Raw genomic sequence first — 13,332 nt, 5'->3', positions numbered from 1 at the left:
TTCAAATAATGCTGCAAATTTCAAGTTAACAACAAAATTTAATTGAGAATTAGTAGTAATTCTTTATTTTTAACTAAGATATAAGTAAAAAGATTTAGCAAGAAACTCTCTTTTTAAACTGTTGGGAAAGAGGTTTTGCTTTATTTATTTTTTTTGTTTTTTCCTGCAACGTGTACTACGAGAGAAACATGCACACCTCGTGTAGTCACTTGGAAAAATATCTTGTAGAAATTAGATATTTTCTTATAGATGTTTGAGATAATTAGATATTTGTAGTCCAGATTCTTAATATCTAGAATCATCCCTACATGACTAAAAATACACTGGCAGTAGACATTTGTAATCAACTCAAAACTAAGACATTTCAAAGCATTCAAGAATTGTTCCAAAATCTTCCTTCTCTCTTCTAGCTTCCTCATCTTTTAGTTGAATTTCCGGATTTTAGTTAACGATCTTGGGCTAGAAAAAGTTTTTTTGAATTATACTTTTCTTCTGCTATTCTCTCAGTCTCATCTCCCTCATTTTGTCTGTCACAAAGGTTACTCCTACATTATTCCGAATAACTTTGCTCCTAATCCAATCTCACCTAGTAATATTCCCACACATCAATTTCAACATTTTCATTTCGACTGTTATCATCCTGTCTCAAAGCCGATATATACAAAACTAACAATCATACTAACCATGCAACAACCTATCGTCCACATGTGGGGTTTGAGAGGATGGTCTTTATCTCTACCTTATGAAGGTATAGACGTTGTTTTCGACATATAGACATTCGACTCAAGCAAAGCATATCATATGATACAATAAGAAACGTTATATGATATAATATGACACATTAAGAAGCATTACGTAACAACCATCCAATATCCACCAACAGTTCAATTCATGTTATTCCATTGCTTGCTTCCAGGAACCCATTTGGGACACATGGGACCGAAGTAGCTCAACACAGCAATCAAACTATTATTTAGGTATCTAATATATAGTAGTAGATCACGAACATAACCCTGTTGATGAAAATTCTGCCTCTGCCACTGTCACTGCCTGTGAAGTAAGTATCCACGGATAGTTCAATTGGTGTTGTTCCATTGCTTACTTCCAGGAACCCATTTAGGACACACGGGACTGAAGTAGCTTGACACGACCCTCGAATTTAATAGTTCGATAAGCGGTGCAAATTTAACGCACCTTGGCGTCTTGTATTGGTTGATGGAAGCACCTAATAAGCTAGTACAGCAATAGTCCATGAGCTTGTCAAAAGTACCTGCTTCCACTATCCTGATTTCAAGAGGCCCAATGGATTTGTCAGATGTACGACCCTGGCGGTAGACGCTGTCGAAAGATTCTTCAATGGTGAGGCAACAATCTTCAAGGACTGAATGAGGAATGGGGGGAGAGGCGTTGGCGCTTAGCTCCCAAAACAGGACATAATGGCCTGGAATGGTAGCAATATCCGCATAGCTGGTGTAGTCGACTACACGTGCATCGAATGGCATCAGATTGTTTGCTACATTATTCACTGCCTTTTGTAGATCAAATTCATTAGTTTTATCAGAATCGATGCTCAAGATCACATTTTCTCGGCGTATAAAGTTGAATTGAGGCGTGTTGTTCTTGTATCCAGCAACCCGAAGCACATCACCCACCCTGTATCTATACAGTCCTGAAAGGATACATCCAAGCTTTAGCAGACATGTTGGAAAGATGTATGGAAAAAAAGAATGTGTAAAAAAACATTTCATTTGGCAATGAAATTTACCAGAATACGTGGTAACAACGAGCTCGTACTCCTGGCCAATCTTGACATCAACCAAATCGACCACCAATTGTTGTTCGTCTTTCTCATTAAGCGGCGTAGAAATGGAGATAGAATCGATGAATTCATTGCTCCTGTTCATCGGTAAGAACTCGAAATATCCCATGGTGGGAATGAGCATGTAAGATACTTCACTGGGCTTACAAAGGGGGTTCAAGTTGATCCCAAAGGAACATTCCGAGGAACCATACACAGTACTGACAAGAGGGAGGCTATTGCTGTAATAGTCAAGCATTGGTATGTATTGAGACATGGCTCCAGTCACTACTACGTCCACGTACTTGGTATTAGGCCACAACCTAGTGACGATCCCTTCCCATGAATCCTTGTTGCATTCAGCCTCGATGAAATCAGCCAACTCCGAGTCTGGTTTGAGGATTTTCATCACAGCCTCTCTTACTGAGGGATCAGTAATTTTGTTGTTAATGGTTCCTGTTCGGATATCGTTACATAGTAGAGACCAGTGATCCTCCAAGAATCGCATAGCACGGATGAAGGCGGATGTAAACACTGAGCCAACACGAACGACTTCTCTGTTTTGGCAGAGGCCACAAAGCATTTGGGAGTGCATGCTTTGGTAAGAGTCTAGGCAGAGAATGGCTTTAATTGGACTCGTGTAGGGCAACACATAAGTATTTCTGCTTCTTCAGACTTTATGAACAAGAAATAATCCTCCGGGGGTTTTGTCTTCAGACTTTATGAACAAGAAATACATTCCTTTTCCCTTCTCCAAATCTGGAAAAAATTGGCTCACCACAGACATCACAAGGCCGTAAAGTTGAAGTCTCCTCCCGTGCTCTTCCTCTGTTGTTGGTATCAATTTCTTCTCCCCTCCCGACGTCCCAGTACTGCACATTAATATTAGGAATCTCACAAGAACTACAAAACTAAAACGAGGGAATATTAATCTACTAATTTGATAAGGTAAAAAGGAAGAACCTTGAAATGAATTCAGATACGGGCTGGGAGCATAGGATTGGGGATGTATCGCCATTGGCTATACGATTGATATCGGGCTGAATATCTTCATAGGTGATAACAGGCACGAATTTCTTGAACGTCTCTCTATCAGTATGACCATTCAGATTAAGGCGCTGCAAGTACTCAACGTTGGCATTTCAAGTGAGGATTTCATGAAGAACTCTCTTTTGGACTTCATCAACATTGGTAGTCACCTCTTCAATAAACTCAAGATTCTTCTTGTTTTCCTCAGCCATGTTTCTTTTAAGGACCTGTACTGTATCCATCACATTAGCGCCTTACGGACTTTCTAGCGTGAATTCGAATTTAGTCAGCATTTAAAGTGCATATGATGTACATATCTTTTGCATCATGTTACATTTTTATATTTTGTAACAATTTGTCATCCAACTTTGAATATTCATAAGTCGACACTTTAACTTGTATAACATGAGTGCTATATGGCGAGAGGCGAACCCAAAATTTGAAAACTTTGGATGCACCAAATATGATCTCTAAGTGCTTAAAATAACAATAGTGATATAGGCTCTAGCTAGATTCAAATCCGCAGATAGTTCAATCTGTATTGTTCCATTGCTTACTTCCAGGAGCCCATTTCGGACACACGGGACTGAAGTAGCTCGACACGACTCTTGAATTCAATAGCTCAACATGTGGTGCAAATTTAACGCACCATGGCGTCTTGTATTGATTAATGGAAGCACCTAATAAGCTAGTACAGCAATAGTCCATGAGCTTGTCAAAAGTACCTGTTTCCACTAACCTTATTTCTAGAGGCCCGATGGATTTGTCAGACGTACGACCCTGGCGATAGACGCTGCTGAGAGATTCTTCAATGGTGAGGCAACAGTCTTCAAGGACTGAAGGAGGAATCGGGGCAGAGGCATTGACGCTTAGCTCCCAAAACAGGACATAATTGCCTGGAATGGTAGCAGTATCGGCATAGCTGGTGTAGTCGATTACATGTGCATCGAATGGCATCAGATCGTTTGCTGCATTTTGTAGCTCAAGTTCATTAGTCTTATCAGAATCGATGCTCAAGAGCACATTTTCCCGACGTATAAAGTTGAATTTAGGCGCGTTGTTCTTGTATCCAGCAACCCGGAGCACATCACCCATCCTGTATCTATACAGTCCTGAAAATCTAAGCATTAGAACACATGTTGGAAAATATATATATGGAAGAAAGAATGTATCAAAGAACATTTCATTTGGCAATTGTAAATTACCAGAATACGTGGTAACAATGAGCTCGTACTCCTGGTCAATTTCAACATCAACCAAATTGACCAATTGTTGTTTGTCTTTCTCATTAAGCGGCGTGGGCGTGGAGATAGACTCCATGATTTCATTGCCCCTGTGAATTGGTAAGAACTCAAAATAACCACTAACGAGAGGGAGGTTATTACTGTAATAATCCAGTGTTGGTATATATTGAGACATGGCTCCAGTCACGACTACGTCCATGTACTTGGTATTAGGCAACAGCCTAGTAATGGTCCCTTGCCATGAATCCTTGCTGCATTCAGCCTCGATGAAATCAGCCAACTCCGAGTTTGGTTTGAGGATTTTCATTGCAGCCTCTCTCACTGAAGGATCTGTAATTTTGTTGTTAATGGTTCCCGTTCAGAATCGTTACATATTAGAGACCAGTGATCCTCCAACAATCGTATGGCACGGATGAAGGCGGATGCAAACACAGAGCCAACACGGACGACTTCTCTATTTTGGCAGAGGCCACAAAGCATTTGGGAGTACATGCTTTGGTTAGAGTTTAGGCAGAGAATGGCTTCAATTGGACTCGTGTAGGGCGACGCAGGACTATCTCTGCTTCTGAAATGATGACTTTCGTAAATACTAGTTAAAACAGGACGAGCTAATAATCCTCCGGGGGTCTTGGCTTCAGACTTTATGAACATGAATACATTCCTTTGCCCTTGCCCAAATCTGGAAAAAATTGGCTCACCACAGACATTATAAGGCCGTAAAGCTGTGATCTCCTCCTGTTCTCTTCCTCTATTGTTGGTATCAATTTTCTCTCCCCTCCCGACGTCCCAGAACTACACAAAAAAATCACCCTTCAGCAAATAATAAGGACTTCGAACTCAGTTACAAGAACTACAAAACCATAATGAGAAACTTTTTCCTTATTTGTCCGTTACAAAATGAATGACAACTTTCTTTATTCAGAAATGATTTAACCTATAATTTCAACCTTAGTGACACGCTTTTATATCCACAAAATGTCAACGACATGTTCAAAACAACAAGTTCCAAGAATCTTTGCATCTTTCATAAGACATCAGCTGTCAAACACCATCATATAAATCCAAACTGAAACGAGGGAGTAGTAATCTATTAATTAGACAAGTGTGCTCATTTTTCATCTAAAAAGTTAAAAGGTGGGACCTTGTCAAGAATTCAGATACTGGCTGGGAACATAGGATTGGAGACCTATCGCCATTGGCTATACGGCTGATATCGGACTGAATATCTTCATAGGTGATAACAGGCACGACTTTCTTGAATGTTTCTCTATCAGTGTGACCTTTGAGATTAAGGCGCTGCAAGTACTCTACGTTGGCATTTCGAGTGGGGATTTCATCAAGAACTCTCTTTTGGACCTCATCAACATTGGTGGTCACCTCTTCAATAAACTGAAGATCTTCTCGTTTACCTCAGTCAGGGTTCTTTCCATGTTTAATAAGGACCTGTAACTGTGGTACCGGACACCGGGTGGAAAACTAACAAAATAGAGTTTAGCTGATTGTGATAATAGAAATCAAAGTAAGCCATAGATTTGGTCTCTTGATGAACTTGATTAAATAATTTTTTAAAGAAATAATGTACCTAAACACAGAGGTCAATAGATGTACTAACCATTTAACTAATCATATCTCTAATCTAATACTAACAACTTGTAGAGCAGTTAACCCACTCAACTAATACACTACACTAGCTACCAATAACAAAATAATATTTTATCTAAAATATGCCAAAAAAATTGTGTCTATAAAAACTTGTCGTTAAGGTGAAGAAGTTTAAGTTAAATCAAAAGTCTCGGGTTTGAGCCTTAGAAGGGAAGAAATCTTGTTGGGAGTGCCACCCCGAGGAATGGGCCCTGCAAATTAATCGCGAATCCGGTTTTTGTCAGGCTCCAATATTGATACCGAACACCAGGTTAGAAGGGGGAAAATAAAGTTAAACACATGAAACACAGGTAAATGATTATCTGACCATATCTTTTGTCATATTAACATGTATATTTTTAAAAAAAAAACATGTCAGACAGATGGGAAATATTTTTTTTTTATTATTTTTTTTGGTAATTAGAAAAATTATTAATCACCAAAATAGTAGTTACAAAGCTAAGCCAGCAACACTCTACTGGCTATCTCACTAAAGCAGTAAACAAAACAACATCATATTCTAAAAACTAGATTTATCGAGGAAGAGTCTGGCTGCTATATTAGCTCTAACACAACATACGCATGCTATTCTTCTGGCTATATTCTCCATTGTGGTCTCATGCTTCTCAAAAATTCTTGTATTCCTCTCCTTCCATAGTGCATATATGTACTCTGCATAAATCAGTCTCAGGGCCTGTGCTTGGGGATTTTTCCCTTTAGTCTTTACTATGATCCATTGTTGACTAACAATAACATTGCTGCTGGAGTTTTGATTTATCCATTGGAGCAACCTCCTCCACAGCATGCGAGCAAATATACAATCATAGAACAAATGATCTCATGTTTCTTCTTCTTGATTGCACATAACACATACAGGTTCCACTAGCATTTTCCATTTCAGCATTCTATCTTTTGTGAGGAGCTTATTTTGAGCCTACAGTCATAGTGTAAAGATTGCCTTTGGCCTTGCTGAGTTACAACAAATAAGATTTCTCCATTCAACCTTTGAAAAATTGCCAAGCATTTGTTTATAAGCTTGTCTAATCATACTTTTCTTCCCCACAGCTTCATTATGTAGTATATGCAACATCTCTTTTGTCCCCAGAATCTTTCTGACCATCCAACAAGCTTGAGCAGGAACCCTGACCTCTTCCATACTTTGGCCTTTGATATAGTAACTGTGGATCCATTTTATCCATAGCCTATCTTGCTTTTGTTCTATATCCCAACACATTTTTAATATGGCTGCTTTGTTCCAAACTTTTAAATTCACCAAGTTAAGCCCTCCAGCAGACTTTGGTGTACACACCTTGTCCCATGAAACAAGTGCTCTCTTTGTGATCACATTTGCTCCTGACCATATATAACTTCTACAATAAGCTTGGATTATTTTCATCACCTTTGCTGGTAGTACAAATATTTGAGCCCAATATGCTTGAACTCCAAAAATCACTGTCCTAACTAGTTGTACTCTCCCTGCATAAGATAATTTCTTTGATGTCCAGGAGGAGATTTTTGCCACAATTCTATCAATCAAAGGTTGCCATTGAACAATACTGAGTTTCTTGGTGGCCAAAGGAACCCCTAGGTATCTAAAAGGCAGTTCACCAAAACTATAACCCAAGTCTTGTTGAATTTGATTCTGAACCATACCTGAGACCCCTCCAAAATACATAGCACTTTTTGATAGATTAGCTAGCAATCTTGAGGCTGCTGTGAACACATTAAATTTCTCCTGCAACATGTGAACAGATTCTGGATCTCCTTCTACAAACATCAGTAGATCATCTGCAAAGCTTAGGTGAGTAATCTTGAGCCTGCTGCACTTTGGATGATATTTGAATTGCTTGTGATTTGACAAGTCATTTAAATTTCTGCTCAAATACTCCATGACTATAGCAAACAAAAATGGAGACATAGGATCTCCTTGCCTTAATCCTCTAGCTGCCTCAAAGGGTTTGGTCAGTTCTCCATTGATTAAAATTGAGTAAGAAACAGTGGTTACGCATTGCATTACCCAATCTATAAATCATTGAGGAAATCCGAGTCCTGCCATTACTTGTTCTAAGTACCTCCAGTCTACAGTATCATATGCTTTTTGAATATCCACCTTTATCATGCATCTAGGTGAAACACTTTTCCTATTGTATGCCTGTACTAGTTCATGAGCAAGAATGATGTTGTCTACCCCTTTCCTCCCTGGAATGAAACAATAAAAAGTTATTATTATTATTATTATTGCAACTTTCTGCAATTAAGTAATGATCTGGCAATGGTGTTTTTTATTCTTTGTTGATTTGTACATTTCTTTTCTTTTTGATAATCGAAAAAAAAATTGAGGGTCAATGACATATGGTTAGAAACTTGGTGGATAATAGGTTCACCCCTCTATCTTTCTTCGCTCATGAAAAGGGCGGGTAACCATAGATTAAAAGCATTTCAGAAAGAAGAAAAAAACAGAAACTTTCTGTAAATGATAACATACTTCTAGTGCCTAAGGCATTAGTCTACTGGTAAGAGCACAATGCGTGGATGTATGAGCACATCGCATCACGAATTCGGATCTGCTAAATAAATTAATGTCATATTAATTAACTTATAGTTCACATTTCAGAATCCAGTTGTACCTGAGAATAAACAAAAAGAAAACAAGATAATTGTGACTTATGAGCACAGATTTAGGTTACTTTTGATCCAAATCCAGATCAAAATTATCAAAAGGAAGATTTAGATGTAGTGAAACATATTTTTGTACTATCAGAGACGATGCTCAATAAGGATGGACGTGATATATTTATGAGTGAATACTGGATTCAGTTGTTCTATCAGAGACAATGCTCATATTTCAATGTTATACATGACCTAACCCTCCTCACTTGGATTTTCACATTGTGGGATCTTTCTACAAATAAAAACGTATTTTGTTGAGGCAATTTCCCTCGTATAAAAAACATATTCAAGATGCACTTGTGGACAATGGGATATACAGTTTTCACCCAGGACTTCCTAGTGTGAATCAAATTTTAATTGGGCCCACCAACCGTCGAGTGGGAAACCAAAAAAAAAATTAGCAAAATATATGAAATTTGAAGAAAACAACAAAAAAAAAATACCCAACATAGTCCAACAAGTGAGGCTTGGGGGAGGGGAGGGTGTACTCATACCTTAACCGTAATGTTGTGAGATAAAGAGAATGTTTCCGATAGAACTTAGGTTTTTCAGAACATGGTTTGAAAGAAATGCAAAAATAAAAAGTTATGATGAAAAACATTGAAGAACGAAAGTACTGACAATAATAATATTAGAGAATTTTGAAGAAAACAATAAAGTCCAAAGTTACGACCAACCTTTTCTTTAGTACAACGAACATGACTTTTTCCATTATAAATTTATAAAAACATATGAAACACATGGTGATGATGTCAGGAAATTAAGCAACATATGTATAAAGAATGAAACCACACTAAACAGATGGGAAATATTATAATTGCAACTGTTGGCAATTGTATGATGATCAGGCCATGCTGTTATTTTTTATTCTATGTTGATTTGTTTATTTCTTTTCAAAGGTCAATGTTGTATGGCTTTAGTCTAGTGGTAAGAGCACAACGCATGGATGTATGAGCTCCTCTGTGCTAATAAGTCCACAATTATCAAAAAGAAAATTTATGTGTGGCCTTAAAGTTGTATATCTTTGAAGGCCACTGAAACATACTCCATTTGTGAACTATCAGAGACAAGTTTACATACTGAATTCAGTTGAGCCCATAGTCAATACACCCCATCTGTCTCTGCTTTTAACGTCGCCCTAAACGTCCTCTATATAAAGCTACTTCAACCTTCATCCACACACATACTATACATTTTGTTCACCTAGTAAAAAAAATTTGACTCAGCCAGGTCTTTATTAATATGGAAAGAACCATACCTGCGGCATCAAAGAGCCCGATGAAGGCCACTGAGGGTAGTATAGGGGAGGAAAACAAGAGGGCTCTTCAGTTCATTGAAGAGGTCACGACCAACGTTGATGAGGTCCAAAAGAGAGTTCTTGCTGAAATCCTCTCTCGAAATGCCAATGTTGAGTACTTGCAGCGCCATGATCTCAATGGTCACACTGATAGAGAGACGTTCAAGAAAGTCATGCCTGTCATCACCTACGAAGATATTCAGCCTGATATTAACCGTATAGCCAATGGTGATAAATCTCCAATCTTCTGCTCCCAACCCATCTCTGAATTCTTGACAAGGTTTGTCTTTTCGAAATGTGCATCTCCATCTCAATAGTGTCCTATTATAAAGTACACAATTCACATTCTCTGTATCTCATAAAGATGATCTCGTTCTGGCGTGTGTATTCTTTGTCTTTAATTTAAGCTGAAGTGCATTCTTTATGTGCAGTTCTGGGACGTCCGGAGGGGAGAGAAAATTGATGCCAACAATTCCAGAAGAGATTGGGAAGAGATTTCAGCTTCGCGGCCTGGTGATGTCTGTGATAAGCCAATTTGTTCCAGATTTGGAAAAGGGCAAAGGAATGTATTTCTGGTCCATAAAGTCCGAAGCCAAGACCCCAGGAGGATTAACAGCTCGCCCTGTTTTAACAAGTATGTGCAAGAGTCCTTATTTCAACAACAACCGGTTTAGCCCCTATGCAAACTACACTAGTCCAGCTGAAACCATTCTCTGCCCAGACTCTTACCAAAACATGTACTCCCAAATGCTTTGTGGTCTCTACCAATGCAAAGAAGTCCTCAGCGTTGGCTCACCCTTTGCATCCAGCTTCATCCGTGCCATCCGGTTCCTAGAAAAGCACTGGTCTCTACTTTGTAACGATATTCGAATGGGAACCCTTAACACCCAAATTACAGATCAGTCAGTGAGAGAGTCGGTGATGAAAATCCTCAAACCTGACCCAGAGTTAGCTGATTTTATCGAGGCTGAATGCAGTAGAGATTCATGGCAAGGGATCATCGCTAGGTTGTGGCCTAACACAAAGTATGTGGCTGTTGTTGTAACCGGAAGCATGTCACAGTATATACCTACCCTTGATTATTACAGCAATGGCCTCCCTCTTGTCTCTACCATGTATGGTTCCTCAGAATGCTACTTTGGAATCAACTTGAACCCCTTTTGTAAGCCCAGTGAAGTCTCTTACACCCTTATTCCCACCATGTGCTATTTTGAGTTCGCACCAATTCACCGAGACAATGGAGTCATCAAATCAATCTCCCAGTCCAACCCGCTTAATGAGAAAGAACAAAATCAATTAGTTGATTTGGTTGATGTCCAGATTGGCCAGGAGTACGAGCTTGTTGTAACCACATATTCAGGTACTTCCAAATGCAAAACAAAATGCTCGACTCGTTTCTTTTTTATAATCTGTCGGTCCAACATGTCTGCTAATGATTATTTTGCTTGGACTTGTGCCATTTCAGGACTCTATAGATACAGAGTGGGTGATGTGCTTCGAGTTGCTGGATACAAGAACAATGCACCTCAATTCTACTTCGTATGTCGGGAAAATGTAATCTTGAGCATTGATTCGGACAAGACTGATGAAGCTGAGCTACAAAATGCTGTGAAAAATGCAGTGCACAATCTGATACCATTTGATACAAATGTAGCCGAGTACACCAGCTATGCCAATACCGCCACTATTCCAGGCCACTATGTCCTATTCTGGGAGCTCAGTGTGAATGGCTCTACCCAAATTCCTCCTTCAGTCTTTGAAGATTGTTGCCTCACCATTGAAGAATCTCTAAATAGCGTCTACCGCCAGGGGCGTGCCTCTGACAAATCCATTGGGCCTCTGGAAATCAGGATAGTGGAAATTGGGACTTTTGACAAGCTCATGGATTACTGTGTTAGCTTAGGTGCTTCCCTTGACCAATATAAGACACCCCGATGTGTGAAATTTGAACCCCTTGTTGAGCTATTGAATTCGAGAGTCATGTCCAGACACTTCAGTCCCACGTGTCCAAACTGGGTTCCTGGTAACAAGCAATGGAACAACATGAATTGAATGGCTAGTTTGGTGTTTCAGACCACAAGAATTATAATAAAGACTTAGCTTCTCTTTATTGATCTTATTTTGTGTCATCGTCTCTTTGCTTTTGCTATAGTCACAACACTCTTGAATGAGAAACATTGTTACTTTGTTTCATCTAATTTTTCTTAGCTTTGTTGTTCAGATGTATGTCTTGCTAACAAAAATGCAATGAAAAATATATATTACAATAAAAATTCTGTTTATCACAAAGTTTTCTTTAAAATAATTCATCATCAATTTAATCCATCTCTTGTGGACTTGTGATCAGATGACATAAGTTTGTATGGTTTTCAATATGGTGTCAGGATCCATAGTAGCATCAACCTTAAGTATCCCTTCCGCTTCATCAATCTGAAGCAAATCCAGTTGGGTCTGCAAGAGCTTTGCAGGCATGAAATGCTTTCCCTCAGCTGCTCTCTTGACCAGCCGAGCAGCAAGCACTTCAGCCCCAACTTCCAACAACACGAATTTAACAATACTTGCATAAGAACCTGGTTCATAATTTGGGTCTGCAGATCTAAGGATTTCCCTGTAGTCAGATGCCATTTTCGGAAAACTTATGACACAATTGCAAGTGCTTGATGTTGAAAGCATTAGATGATTATCCCCTTCAGATATGACAAGGTTCTGCGCATCTCTCAGATCCTAAAACACAGGAAATATCAGCAGTACATCAAGAATTAAGATTCAGTTAAGCTCTAGCCTTCTCAAAATTGCCACGAAAATGATGTACTAATATCAGCAAGTCAAAATCACAGTTGTCAAGAATGTTTTAAATCTGATATTTCTAGGAAATAAAAGTAGCATTCTTTCAAGCCACCAAGTTTAGATTGTAGAAACAAACTCGGAAAAAGACAAAAATCCTTCTCCACACTAAGGATTTCATGCATTGCACTCCCACTAATATATGCAACAATGTCACAAACACCTTCTTGATGGAGGTTGAAACAAGAAATATATGCAATAAATGCTTTTTTATTAATTACCGTGGAGTCCGGACCAGCTTGTCTGCACCTCAGACATATCGAATAACTCTATGAATCCTGAGACCTCATCGTTCTAAACCCACTTTATTGATCACCAAAACCTGTCGATTTTCAGTACCCAAACTTTAATTTTCTACTTGGTGCAGTTCAAAGTGTCTAGCAACAACAACATACCTAGTGTAATCCCACAAAGTGGGGCTAGAGATGGTAGAGTGTACGCAGACCTTACCCTACCTAAGAAGCAACACATAATAACAAAAACAGCACATAGTAAGAAATAATACGATTATTGAGCTACAAGGAATCAACATATAGTAAAAGAAATCTAAGGACAAAAAGAGCTGAAACAAAATCTATAACTCGTGTAAAGGAACTTACAAACTTAATTTCGCCAGAAAAATGAACAGACATTAGTTCGCCGGAAAAGGAGAAAAGCAAGATAACGTATTTTGCCAGTGAATACAGAAGAAATATGAAATTAATTTGTATTTTTGGGTCCCCTTTCTATCTAACTTGGGCCTACTACTTAAATCCAATTGGAGTCCACCAATTTTAAGACAGTGCTTACGATTCGAGCAATCTCTTTTG

The 13,332-nt window shown here is 38.7% G+C and overlaps 3 protein-coding genes and 2 pseudogenes across 4 annotated transcripts in view; 1 reads left to right on the top strand and 4 right to left on the bottom strand.

Moving 5' to 3' along the window:
• Positions 1-1,076: 1,076 nt before the first annotated feature.
• Positions 1,077-13,332, bottom strand: part of LOC125865770 (indole-3-acetic acid-amido synthetase GH3.6-like) — a 53,334-nt pseudogene continuing 41,078 nt past the window's right edge.
• LOC125864531 (indole-3-acetic acid-amido synthetase GH3.6-like) lies at positions 3,359-5,475 on the bottom strand (annotated as a pseudogene).
• Positions 6,653-7,603, bottom strand: LOC125865414 (uncharacterized). Its single transcript, XM_049545609.1, has one exon. The coding sequence runs from the start codon at positions 7,601-7,603 to the stop codon at positions 6,653-6,655; it is 951 nt and encodes a 316-aa protein (XP_049401566.1).
• On the top strand, positions 9,599-11,732 carry LOC125865767 (indole-3-acetic acid-amido synthetase GH3.6-like). The gene is made up of 3 exons (XM_049546012.1): positions 9,599-9,959; positions 10,111-11,039; positions 11,145-11,732. The coding sequence occupies exons 1-3, from the start codon at positions 9,625-9,627 to the stop codon at positions 11,729-11,731; spliced, it is 1,851 nt and encodes a 616-aa protein (XP_049401969.1). The 5' UTR covers positions 9,599-9,624; the 3' UTR covers position 11,732.
• The window catches only part of LOC125865772 (gluconokinase-like), a 47,621-nt gene continuing 46,139 nt past the window's right edge, over positions 11,851-13,332 (bottom strand). Inside the window, exon 4 of one of the 2 annotated variants that reach the window (XM_049546017.1) lies at positions 11,851-12,082. In XM_049546017.1, coding sequence (XP_049401974.1) covers positions 12,023-12,082 — 60 coding nt within the window. In that variant the 3' untranslated portion in view covers positions 11,851-12,022. Of the gene's footprint in view, positions 12,250-13,332 lie in introns of both variants that reach the window. The other variant, XM_049546018.1, reaches the window with a different exon arrangement.

This window comes from Solanum stenotomum, chromosome 5, assembly GCF_019186545.1.
Source record: "Solanum stenotomum isolate F172 chromosome 5, ASM1918654v1, whole genome shotgun sequence".
Classification (NCBI taxonomy): Eukaryota; Viridiplantae; Streptophyta; class Magnoliopsida; order Solanales; family Solanaceae; genus Solanum; species Solanum stenotomum.
Note: the sequence above shows the minus strand (reverse complement) of the source record. Positions and strands in the feature narration are given on the sequence as shown.

Bases quoted from the DNA above. Each gene is read 5' to 3' on its own strand.
- LOC125865414 (XM_049545609.1), bottom strand. From the start codon at position 7,603: ATGGAGTATTTGAGCAGAAATTTAAATGACTTGTCAAATCACAAGCAA.
- LOC125865767 (XM_049546012.1), top strand. From the start codon at position 9,625: ATGGAAAGAACCATACCTGCGGCATCAAAGAGCCCGATGAAGGCCACT. The intron at 9,960-10,110 runs GTTTGTCTTTTC...CTTTATGTGCAG, and splicing joins ATCTCTGAATTCTTGACAAG to TTCTGGGACGTCCGGAGGGG. The intron at 11,040-11,144 runs GTACTTCCAAAT...GTGCCATTTCAG, and splicing joins TGTTGTAACCACATATTCAG to GACTCTATAGATACAGAGTG.